The sequence below is a fragment of the Helianthus annuus genome, chromosome 11 (genome assembly GCF_002127325.2).
Source record: "Helianthus annuus cultivar XRQ/B chromosome 11, HanXRQr2.0-SUNRISE, whole genome shotgun sequence".
NCBI lineage: Eukaryota > Viridiplantae > Streptophyta > Magnoliopsida > Asterales > Asteraceae > Helianthus > Helianthus annuus.
In genome coordinates, this window is record NC_035443.2 from 114937620 (window position 1) to 114949693 (window position 12074).

The 12074-nt window shown below is 37.5% G+C and overlaps 1 protein-coding gene across 1 annotated transcript; it reads left to right on the forward strand.

The window, feature by feature from the left end:
- The first annotated feature begins 580 nt into the window (after positions 1-580).
- On the forward strand, positions 581-11729 carry LOC110889703. Its single transcript, XM_022137263.2, has 14 exons — positions 581-958; positions 8317-8444; positions 8575-8707; positions 8809-8965; positions 9160-9279; positions 9369-9485; positions 9564-9644; positions 9782-9844; positions 9925-9976; positions 10502-10576; positions 10886-10933; positions 11069-11104; positions 11191-11265; positions 11416-11729. The coding sequence occupies exons 1-14, from the start codon at positions 790-792 to the stop codon at positions 11485-11487; spliced, it is 1326 nt and encodes a 441-aa protein (XP_021992955.1). The 5' UTR covers positions 581-789; the 3' UTR covers positions 11488-11729.
- Positions 11730-12074: the final 345 nt, after the last annotated feature.

The window sequence follows — 12074 nt, forward strand, 5'->3', positions numbered from 1 at the left end:
GCTAGGAATGTAAGAATGTATGTTAAGAATGACGTGGATTGCTATTGAGAATGATACAAGGAAGTTTTACAAGAGAGTTTTTGAAGTTTGGTGCTAATTTAATTGGAAGTTTGCAAAATTAATCCAATTTGATTTGTCATGGAAAGGAATTAGCACATAGGGGAATTTTCAAAACCAGAATCAAGAAATATGTTAAGAGGATCGTAAGAACATTATAATACAATGCTTTACATATTGATATTATACATAAGATACTTACATACTTACATAATCGTTATATTTTCTCTCTCCCTCATAGTACTTTAATTATCTCCATTGCATTATGTTATTCTTTCACTTCCTAATATATAGTTGGATCTTAAAAGAACGCTACCTACCTACGTAATGTTATTTAAGCATATAAAACAACTAAGAGACTTCCATTTAGATTTGTAAAACATACAATTAAGCACACAAAACATGTGAGACAAACGTAATTCACTTATAACACTTTAATTTCTATTTACACAAAAAAAGAAGGAAATTATATTATAACAACTAACAAAAATAAATAAATAAATAAATGTTAGTTAACTAACTTCAAACTGAAGCATAAATGAACATCAACGGTAAGTTGCACCAAGGAGCAATCAGAATCTTCTTCTTCCAAAATCAGCATATTCTTTTCCTTCAATGACTTTATGCTGATTGACTGACGACTCATCATCAACCCACAATTCCACCTCTTCTGTTTCTTCTTTATTAATTCCAAGATTATAATCACATAGAATGCTCATCTGATCCATCAAAATGAGTTCCAAAAAATCCAGTCTAGTTCCGATAACCAGAGCTTTCCTTTCCTCATACTACGATAAACACCCGTTTTCCCCCATTTCGGACGATGTATCTCGCCTTTCTCAACAACTCCGCAGCTTGTCTGCCGGTCTGCAGCAGGATGCTACTGTTCCGCTCCCTCAAGGTTTTATTTTTTTTATTTTTTTTATTTTTTTTTTAACTTAGGTTGTTATTGATTTTAGTAGTGAATTGCATGAACTTTTAGATTTTTTATGAACAGGGGAAATTGACTTTTTAATTTTTTGAAATTGACTTGTTTTTGGTAAATCAGGATGCGGCCTCTCAAAATCCAATATTTGAAGCTACATGAATTTTTTTTTTACTTTTTTTGAAATTGGCGGTAAAATTTACTTCCACAATAAATTATCATCTCCTTTGCACTAAGGCAGTGTCGTTGGGACTTAATTTGACTTGAGTGTAAATGTTTGCCGAATTGGGGTGAAAATAAGGGTAAATATAGGATCCTTGTGATTGTTATGTCACACTCACACCGTTGGAAAGTAAATGATGTGTCGTAGTGTAAGGGCTAAATGTGTAACTTGGTGTTCTATATAAACACCCTTCTTTCTAACCCTAAAGTTTTGTTCAATACAATTCAAACCCATTACACAGTCTATTCTCTATACCTGTCAACAAGGTATTAGAGCAGAGTTTCTAATCCGTAAACACTTATTTATCATATACAATCTATCTCAACAAAACCCAAAATCAAAAAATCAAAAAACCAAAATCAAACTCCAAAAATTCCACTCCCTTGTTCTTTGAATCCTAAGAATTTTGTCCAACATGTTCAACCCCCCCCCTCCCCCCTAAAAATCCAATCTCCACTACCTTTTTCTTTTCACCACACAATAAAATAATCCTAAAAAATTATCGGCCAATCACACAATCCTACAACTTTGTTTTATTCTTTAACAACAACAAATCAAAAACAATTATAGAACCTTCATACTAATCGGATCTACAATTCTCTCTTTAGATCTGACACCCACGAACCCTAGCCGTCTACCCAGGAAACCCTAGCCGCCGTTTTTTTAAGCTAGCAGATTTACTGAAGTCTTAAGCGAGCGGAACACCTCAAATCTTGAATGCGAGTTCAAGTTGCCCGGCGTATTTGATAAATACGCCGGTAAGATAACTTCGCTACCTAGCGTTGTTATTCCAAGTCTCCTTTGTTGTGGGTTATCGGCATATTTAACATTCCCGGCGTATTTGTTATATCTCCGGCAACTTAAATCTTGAACGCGAGTTCAAGTGTCCAGCATATTTATTAAATATGCTGGTCAGATGTTTTATCCGTAACGATAACACATTACTAAAAAAAATTGAATTGATTGATAAAAAACACATATCTGTCATATTCCCTGTCAGAAAAGTGGATATGGCAATCAATTATGAAAAAAACAGTTCTTGGATATTTGATTCTGGTGCCACCAACACCATAACGTTTGAACCGTTGGACATACGATCAATGACCAACCCTCAAAAAACTCAAATCCATATCGCAAACAACGGAACTATGCAAGTGAGAGGAGGAGGAACAATTGAAATTACACCAACTATGAAATTACCAAATTGCCTTTATGTTCCGTCATTATCACACAAACTGCTCTCAATTAGTCATATTACCAAAGAATTGAATTATACGGTATTAATGCACCCTAGATTTTGCCTCCTACAGGATATCAGGACGGGTGTGATTATTAGACGTGGTACTGAGCGCCAAGGATTGTACTACGTGGATGAAGTGGCTCAACAGGGGACTGTGATGTTGGCACATGGAACGGAAAACCGGGAAGCCTGGCTATGGTATAGGCGTTTGGGACACCCATCCACCGGTTACTCGCATCTTCTGTTTCCAAAACTCTTTCCTTCAAATGGTAAAATAGAGTGTGAAACCTGTTTTCGAGCCAAAATCCATCGAAAACCATTTAAACCTAGTAATACCAAAGTTGATTTACCTTTTTCACTAATCCATCCGGATGTGTGGGGTCCTGCTCCTGTGGGGGAGCAGGGTTTTCGATATTTTCTACTATTCATGGATGATTGCACTCGCATGACCTGGGTATATTTTTTAAAAAAACAAAACCGAAGTTTATGAGAAATTTACCACGATCTATGCTATGATTCACACCCAGTTCAAAAGGGAAATCCAGATTCTTCGATCCGACAATGGGGGGGGGGAGGATTTGTCAATACATCCATGAAACAATTCTTTAAAACTAAAAGATTAGTTCATCAAACCTCTTGTTGTCATACCCTTGAACAAAACGGTGTTTCCAAACGGAAAAACCGTATTATTCTTGAAATGATTCGAGCGCTTTTAATTGAATCTCATGTACCTAAATCTTACTGGCCGGAGGTGGTTGCAACCTCCGTGTATCTCCGTGTTTGACTGGGAACACCCACCGACATCCCACTGGTTTCTTTCCTGGTGGAAGAGTGCATTTCTCCCACGTGTTATTCTTCTTGAGTGCTTCCATTTCGGTTTCCATGGCCTTTTTCCCCTCTTCAGATTTCAAGGCTTCCTGTGTTGTAGATGGCATTTCTTCAGAGCACATGGCAGCGGCAAATGCTTTAGCTTCCTTAGACAAATTTCCAGAAGCAATGTTTGCCACAGGATACCTAGACCTTGGAGCCACCTTTTCGGGAGCGTATCTCTTAAGAGGAACTCCTATATTTTCTCTTGGAGGGAGACAGTATCTTCCTGTTGTCTCTGCTGCACCTGGTTCAACATGTTCAAAACCTGGTTCCACCTCTTCAACAACTGGCTCAACCTGTTCAACATCTGGTTCAACATGTTCTGTAGGTTCTGTTGTTGTCGGTTTTGTGTGTTCCCCTGTTGTCTCATAGTTGTAAGATGTGGTACATTCAGAGTTCTCAGTATTTCTCACCTTTGGTATCACGTTGGATGGACTTTCTTCAGTAGTATTGTGCTCCGCAGATTGTGTGGTTGTGTTTGAAGGTGACTGACTCGAAGTACTGTGATGTTTTTCTGGTTTAACTTCTTCAGAAGATCGAAGTTGAGTTAACCAACTTAGAGTGTCTATACGTTCATTCTCCCCCTGACCACTGAGTTGGGTGTTATAAAAGTATTTTGTTTCAAGAAAGTCAACATTCATTGTGGTGAACATTTGATGAGTTTTTGGATTATAACATTGGTAACCTATTTGATCGATCCCAAAGCCAACAAATACACATTTCTCAGCACATGGGCCAAGCTTGTTTCTGTTGGTTTTTGGTATGTGGACACATGCTGTACACCCGAAGATTCGAGGTTCAAGTGTAAGAGGATGGGGAATACTGGCACTATCTAAGTCTGCGAGTATTCCCCATCCTCTTACACTTGAACCTCGAATCTTCGGGTGTACAGCATGTGTCCACATACCAAAAAAATGTGTATTTGTTGGCTTTGGGATCGATCAAATAGGTTACCGATGTTATAATCCAAAAACTCATCAAATGTTCACCACAATGAATGTTGACTTTCTTGAAACAAAATACTATTATAACACACAACTCAGTGGTCAGGGGGGAGAATGAACGTATAGACACTCTAAGTTGGTTAACTCAACTTCCATCATCTGAAGAAGTTGAACCAGAAAAACATCACAGTACTTCAAGTCAGTCACCTTCAAACACAACCACACAATCTGCGGAGCACAATACTACTGAAGAAAGTCCATCCAACGTGATACCAAAGGTGAGAAATACTGAGAACTCTGAATGTACCACATCTTACAACTATGAGACAACAGGGGAACACACAGAACCGACAACAACAGAACCTATAGAACATGTTGAACCAGATGTTGAACAGGTTGAGCCAGTTGTTGAAGAGGTGGAACCAGGTGTTGAACATGTTGAACCAGGTGCAGCAGAGACAACAGGAAGATACTTTCTTCCTCCAAGAGAAAATATAGGAGTTCCTCCTAAGAGATACGCTCCAGAAAAGGTGGCTCCAAGGTCTAGGTATCCTGTGGCAAACATTGCTTCTGGAAATTTGTCTAAGGAAGCTAAAGCATTTGCCGCTGCCTTGTGCTCTGAAGAAATGCCATCTACAACACAGGAAGCCTTGAAATCTGGATAGTGGAAAAAGGCCATGGAAACTTAAATGGAAGCACTCAAGAAGAATAACACGTGGGAGAAATGCACTCTTCCACCAGGAAAGAAACCAGTGGGATGTCGGTGGGTGTTCCCAGTCAAACACAGGCCTGATTGCACGATTGAAAGATACAAAGCACGGCTGGTTGCAAAGGTTATACTCAGACTTATTAAATTGACTACTCTGAAACCTTCTCCCCGGTAGCCAAAATCGATATAATCAGAGTTCTTTTTTTCAATAGCCGCCAACAAAGGTTGGCCTCTTCATCAATTTGATGTAAAGAATGCATTCTTTCACGGAGAACTAAAGGAGGAGGTCTATATGGATGCTCCACCGGGATTCAATGAGAATTTCAAGGCTAGAGAGATACGTCGGTTAAAGAAATCTCTGTATGGGCTTAAGCAGTCTCCTAGAGCTTGGTTTGGAAGGTTTACCCTTGCTATGAAGAAATATGGCTTCAAACAAAGCAACTCTGACCATACCCTATTTTTGAAACGTAGGGGCAATCTTGTGACCTGCTTAATTATCTACATTGATGACATGATACTTACGGGAAACGATGAAGAGGAAATGTCAATGTTGAGTGATAAACTTTTTTCGGAGTTCGAGATAAAAGACCTGGGAAGATTGAAGTATTTTCTTAGAATTGAAGTTCTGAGATCTAAACAAGGGATTTTTATCTGTCAGAAGAAATATATCCTTGATCTGCTAACCGAAACGGGCATGATTGAGTGCAAACCGGCGGACACCCCAAAGGTGGTAAATCACGGCCTACACATAGAAGATGGAGCAGAACTAGCAGATAAGGAGAGATATCAATGAATGGTGGGAAAACTGATATACCTCTCCCACACTCGTCCAGATATAGCTTATGCAGTAGGAGCAATGTTGTAGAAGGCGCTAGGCGCTAGTCGGGCGGTGAGGTACACAGCCTAGGGATTAATCGGGATTAATCGGAATGGGATTTTGTATCTATTTTTTCAAAATTATATATATATACCCAATAATATAAAAATAATACTTCAAAATTCACATAAATACTTCAAGTTTCAGATAGTATGGTTCGATTTTGACCAATTTTGACCGATTTTGACCAATTTTGACCGCCTAGGACCGATTTTGACCGACTAATATTGTCCGATTAATCCGATTTTTGACCGCCTAGGACTGATTTTCACCGCCTAGGACCGATTTTGACCGATTTTTTACCATGACCGATTAATTGACCGCCTAGCTCAAAATTAGACAGTAAGTGACCGCCTAGCGCCTAGGCGCCGATTAATCGGCCGCCTAGACCGATTTCTGCAACCATGAGTAGGAGTGGTGAGTCAGTTTATTCACCAGCCCCAAGCGAGTCACATGGAAGCAGTATTAAGAATCATCAGGTATCTCAGGGAACAACAGGTCACGGTATACTATTCAAATCAAATGGGCACTTAGAAATCCAAGCTTATACAAACGCCGACTGGGTAGGGGATAAAGGAATGAGAAGGTCAACCTCAGGATACTTCACCATGGTCGGAGGAAATCTAGTTACCTGGAGAAGTAAAACACAAAAGGTAGTCGCCCTATCTAGTGCGGAAGCCGAATTCCGAGGGGTAGCATGTGGCCTAGCAGAGATTCTGTGGATTCGCAAGCTCTTGACTGAAATTAGCTTCCTTCCTACTACAGCAACCAAAATCATGTGCGACAATAAAGCTGCTATACAGATCTTAGAAAATCCAGTCCAACATGATCGAACACACATGTGGAGGTAGACCGACACTTCATCAAGGAGAAATTGGAGGAAGGTATCATAGAGCTCCCATATGTATCGTTAAAAGATCAACTCGTAGATATATTCTTACCAAAGCTGTTAACGGGAACGTGTTTAGTAGCTGCTTGAGCAAGTTAAGTATTGGTGATCCCATTACTCAACTTGAGGGGGAGTGTCGGAAAGTAAATGATGTGTCGTAGTGTAGGGGCTAAATGTGTAACTTGGTGTTCTATATAAACACCCTTCTTTGTAACCCTAAAGTTTTGTTCAATACAATTCAAACCCATTACACAGTCTATTCTCTATACCTGTCAACAGTGACAACCCCACTAAACTCAACTCAACCGGGGACAATGTGTTCAGAAATCATCAAAACTGGTAGGAGTACGGTATTTGGACCAACTAGAAGTTAGTGACAACCGGGGACAATGTGTTCAGATATCATCAAAACTGGTAGGAGTACGGTATTTGTACCAACTAGAAGTTAGTGACAACCGGGGACAATGTGTTCAGAAATCATCAAAACTGGTAGGAGTACGGTATTTGGACCAACTAGAAGTTAGTGAGCTAGAAAATGGCGCAAAGGGGAATAACTTCCGCTCGGTTCGGAGTCATCGGGGCCCATAGGCAATGTGTCTGACTCTTAGGAGTCTATAACTCTTGTTTTGAATTTCAACTAACTTAGACATAATTATCCCCATAAATGTCTTAAAATGTCCAAATTTTAGCTAACTTAAAAAAAATAGGGTTTTAAGTTTTCAATATGTTTAGATAAAAGGTTTATTATTATTGTTTTTAATATAATCAAATGAACACGAACAAATGTAAATGAACAAACATGAACGAATGTTCACGAACGCAGTCGAACGAACGAGACATGTGTTCGTGTTCATTCACTAAGCTAACCAAACGAAATTTTTGGTTCGTGTTCGTTCGTTAAACTAATCAAACGTACATAAATGAACTTCACGCCGAACGGTTCATGAACTGTTCGCAGAACGTTCAATTCGTTTACAACCTAGTTATTTGATTTTATTTGTTACTAGTCCTGTTTTCCAAATTTAGATTTTTTCTTACAAGGTTTGATGTGTTGGTTTAATCATTCAGAAATATATCATTTTTTCTTAAGTAAAATATTCTTTTTCTTTGGGCCTCCGTCCCAATTGGACTCCAACAACCCAACCCAATAAACTGTTCGCTAAAAGTCAAGTTTGTGTTTTCATGACCAGACTGGCCCGCTAAACCAGGAATCGGGTGCCTAACCGGTCCAGTCATGCCTCTTTGAGTCGTTCCTATTTTAACCGACTCATTACCAAACCAGGTGACCGTTTTTTTTTTTTCATAAAAATTTGTTTTCTAATTACTTCAGGCTCCATATTTATTTATTTAAGTCTTTACTTATTAAAATCAAAAAATCACATCAAAACATAAAGTGTTTTCATAATTTGTTTTTAAACTACACATATATATTTTTATTATTTATGACATCATCCGGATTTTAAAACTGGTTTGACCAGCGGACTGGTGAGGCGACCCGTTCGCTTTCCACTCTAGTTCTAAAAACATTGCAAAATGTACCTGCAGATGTATTATGATCAATTTGACATTTTATATGTTTCAGGAGAAAGATATTTGGTACAAGAAGTTGATTCGCAGCCACCACATAAAATCGACGAGAATATGTGGAAAAACCGAGAGCATATTGAAGAAATTATTTTCTTGCTAGAAACCTCTCACTGGCCAAAACTTGTAAAAAGCAAAGTCATTTAAATTATAGTACAAAGATTAAATTTGCACCTAAGTTATATCATTAATCTAGGCTGGGTCAATATGTTAATGAATGTTAGTATTCATTCTCATTTTCTTTTATTGTGAGCAGCTTCAACAACAGTCTACAACTGAAGATATCGAACTTGCTCGGCTTCTTAAACAGCTAAGAGAAAAATGTGGACGCATATTGGAGATTGTTGAGTCATTCCAGTCCAAGAATGCAGAAAACGTGTTTAACACAGGTTTTTTTACGCTCATTGTTTAAAAAGAGATAGGAAGCATTCATTCTTAACAAATCTTGATATATTTTTTTAACTAATGATTATCATGGTTACATATGCAGTCATGACCTATATGCCCCAAGACTTCAGAGGTACATTGATTAGAAAGCAAAGAGAGCGGTCAGAGAAGAATAAAAAAGCGCAAGTGGATGCTTTAGTAAGTGCTGGTGGAAGCATACGCGATCGTTATGCTCTGCTATGGCAACAGCAAATGGAACGGTAAGACACTTGGTTTCAAAAAATCCAACGTCCAGCCCGTTTTTCTGTTTTCGTCTATATTTGATGGCCCCGTAACTCCAGACAGATCAAAAGTTCTATCCCACTTGCTTTTTTTCCAAATATGAATCTGATCCTATCAATTATATATATATATAAAGGTGTGTTTGTTTTGTCTAATATATGTATGTATCCAGGAGACGGCAGTTAGCTCAGCTTGGTTCTGCTGGAGGTGTGTATAAGACAGTTGTGAAATACTTAGTAGGTGTCCCGCAGGTTCTACTGGATTTTGTTCGCCAAATAAATGACGATCAAGGGTATTTTCTTCTCTAAAAGATGACTATACAAATCCAATTTGGACAAGTTTATTTTCTTATTTTGAAGCTGAACTATGTTATATGTTTAGACCGATGGAGGAACAAAGGCATCGCTATGGACTACCTATGTATGCTCTCACAAAGTTGGTGCTTAATATTCACCTTTTTCTCTCTTTGTCATGGTGGCGCTTTCAAGATATTAAACTGTAAGCAAGCATGATGACTATTCTTATACAACCGAAATATTAATATCAAACGTAAGTTTTATTTTGTGAACTAAGCAGACAGAAGCATCAGTTATCTATCTTAGAAGAAGCAGTTAATGTCTATATATCTGAATTGGCAAGATTCCTCAATTTCACCGGGTACTGATTCCGATTTCCACAACTAGTGGTTATATTTTTGGAAATGTAATTTTATTCATATTATACGAAATTTGTGTTAAGCGAATGACATTTAGTATATTGGTAGATGATGAAACTATTATTTGTATGTTTGATAGGGAAGTGTTTGCAAATTCTCCTTTCTTTGTGACAGTAGAAGAAGCCGGTGCAATAGAAGCAAAGTAAGTACACAACATTACCGTGATTTGTTAGAATGATGCTCGGTTTTGTATTCATTACCAGATATTATAATTTTCTGCAGTAAAAATGATGATTATAAAGAAGCAAGTGTCCCAGCTGGGACAACTTATGAGGTATTTCTGTAAATGAAAAGAACTGATGTGACATGAACCTAACATGAAATTATCGGGTTTGGTGTTAGTCTAGACGGGTTCAGGTCAATTTTGGGTCAAGTTCTGGTCATCCTAGTGGGTTCATGGGTTGACCTGTTTACCTTGTTTATTTTTATATTTTCCTAAGTCATAGCTTAATCTGAATGCATATTTTAAACCAAATTTAAAAGTTAAAAATTATGAGCATCATTTTTTTAATAGAGTGTAAATGTAATTGTTTCATACACATTTATATCTTTGCTTATAAATTTGTAATTTTGAAGCATCAATATGCAAAGAAATATTTGTTTTTCTTATTAACGGGTAGTGTTTGTGTCACCCATGAATACTCGTGACGTGTCAACCCGTCCTGTTTAGCACCCCTAGCTGTATGCATCATATCTTAAACTTCGTAAATTTTGCTATGTTTCTTTTCTAAAATCTTGCCATAATATTGTTTATAGAATTTCATGTATCATAACCTTATGCTATGCATTTCTTGCCTAGGTCTCACTGGAGGTTGACTCGGTAAACTCATACGTTGCTTGGGATTTTTCCATAGCACAAGGGAAAATTAGCATGGTATACATCTGGATTAGTTTGGCCTGTAATATAATCTTTTGGGTCAAAATGGGTCGTATGTATTTTTTTCTCACGGCTCATACTGGGTGAACCCACTCTAAACTTACCCGTTTTGACCCGTTACATAACCCGACCCGTCGGCTTTACCACTCATAAGAGCCATGATACTATTCAGATCTTGTTATGTACTACTTATGTAAAAAGTTACCGTTCAATAAGACTGAAAAGGGGCTCAAATAACGCATAATGTTCTATAGATCAACATAAGAACATATTTCAACTTTTCATATATATCATTTTGTTTTCCAGGACATTGGATTCAGCATTGAGTACACAAATTCATCTGGGCGTAAAACAGTAAGTTTAGTTATGAAAGTGTAAAAAGTTTTACCCGTTTTGTTTTAACTTTTTCATTTTCTTTTCGGTCGTGGAAAATAAACGTTTTTTATTCTGTTTTTTATTTGGTTTTTGATCTATTACATGTTTATACAGCTGATCTTGCCTTACCGGAGGTATGATTCTGACCAAGTAAGTAATTTCTTTGTTGTAGGTTTCAGTTTATATTTTTACACAGAGAAATATCTCAGAGACTCACATGTTGAGTTAATTTGCAGGGTAACTTCTGCACAATCTCGGCTGGCAACTACAAACTCATTTGGGATAATTCATTTTCGACATTCTTCAAAAAGGTTGGCGCAACTATTTAACGATTTTAATGGTTCCATTGCTCAAATGACTAATGATTTAACAGTTATAAATAAGAATATCATTGATATATGCTTTGAGCATTAAACATGAGGTTTATCGGTCCTTTATTCAACACTAACCGAATGTAACAGGCCCTCCGCTACAAGGTGGACTGTATACCGCCAGTTGTGGAACCTGATGCGGAAGAAAGAGGCACATTGTGATACGTCATTGCCAGAAAATGTGCATGTGCTTGTAGAGGTTATATAAACCATGGATTTATACATAGAAGTATTTTTCCAGATTTTGACTATGCAAATAGTCATCAAAAAATGTTATTTGGTTAATTGTAACTCTAATCACTTGCCTTTTATATGAGGTTTAACTATCAAGATTGTAAATGATTGTAAGTTGTCATTGAAGAATATCATTGTTTCAAATAATACGATAGATATGTTTACCAGGACATTGACAGCTCAGAATTTGATTTTTTATAGCGCGCTGTGGATGATTGTAAACCTTCAAGTTGATACACTGGTTTTATAGCCTAGTAGTAGTGGCATCTTGAGAGTGGGATAAGGCTTTAGGACCAATAGGTCCTGCGTTTGATTCCCACAAAGGGGGTTTTTCCCATATTTATTGGGTTTCCTCCGACATTATGTCTACGGGTGGTGATCCAAATTTGCCGTTCAGGAAAAAAAAAAAAAAAACCTTCAAGTCGATACACTAGTTCATAAAATCTAGTCAGTGTTATCTTGTTCATCGGCTTTTTTAATTTACATATGCAACCATCCGTTTGCGTCATTTGTTT

Excerpts from the sequence above, each read along its gene's own strand:
- LOC110889703 (XM_022137263.2), top strand. The coding sequence starts at position 790 with ATGAGTTCCAAAAAATCCAGTCTAGTTCCGATAACCAGAGCTTTCCTT. Across the intron at positions 9,845-9,924 it reads GCCGGTGCAATAGAAGCAAA|TAAAAATGATGATTATAAAG; the intron begins GTAAGTACACAA and ends AATTTTCTGCAG. Across the intron at positions 10,577-10,885 it reads CACAAGGGAAAATTAGCATG|GACATTGGATTCAGCATTGA; the intron begins GTATACATCTGG and ends TTTGTTTTCCAG.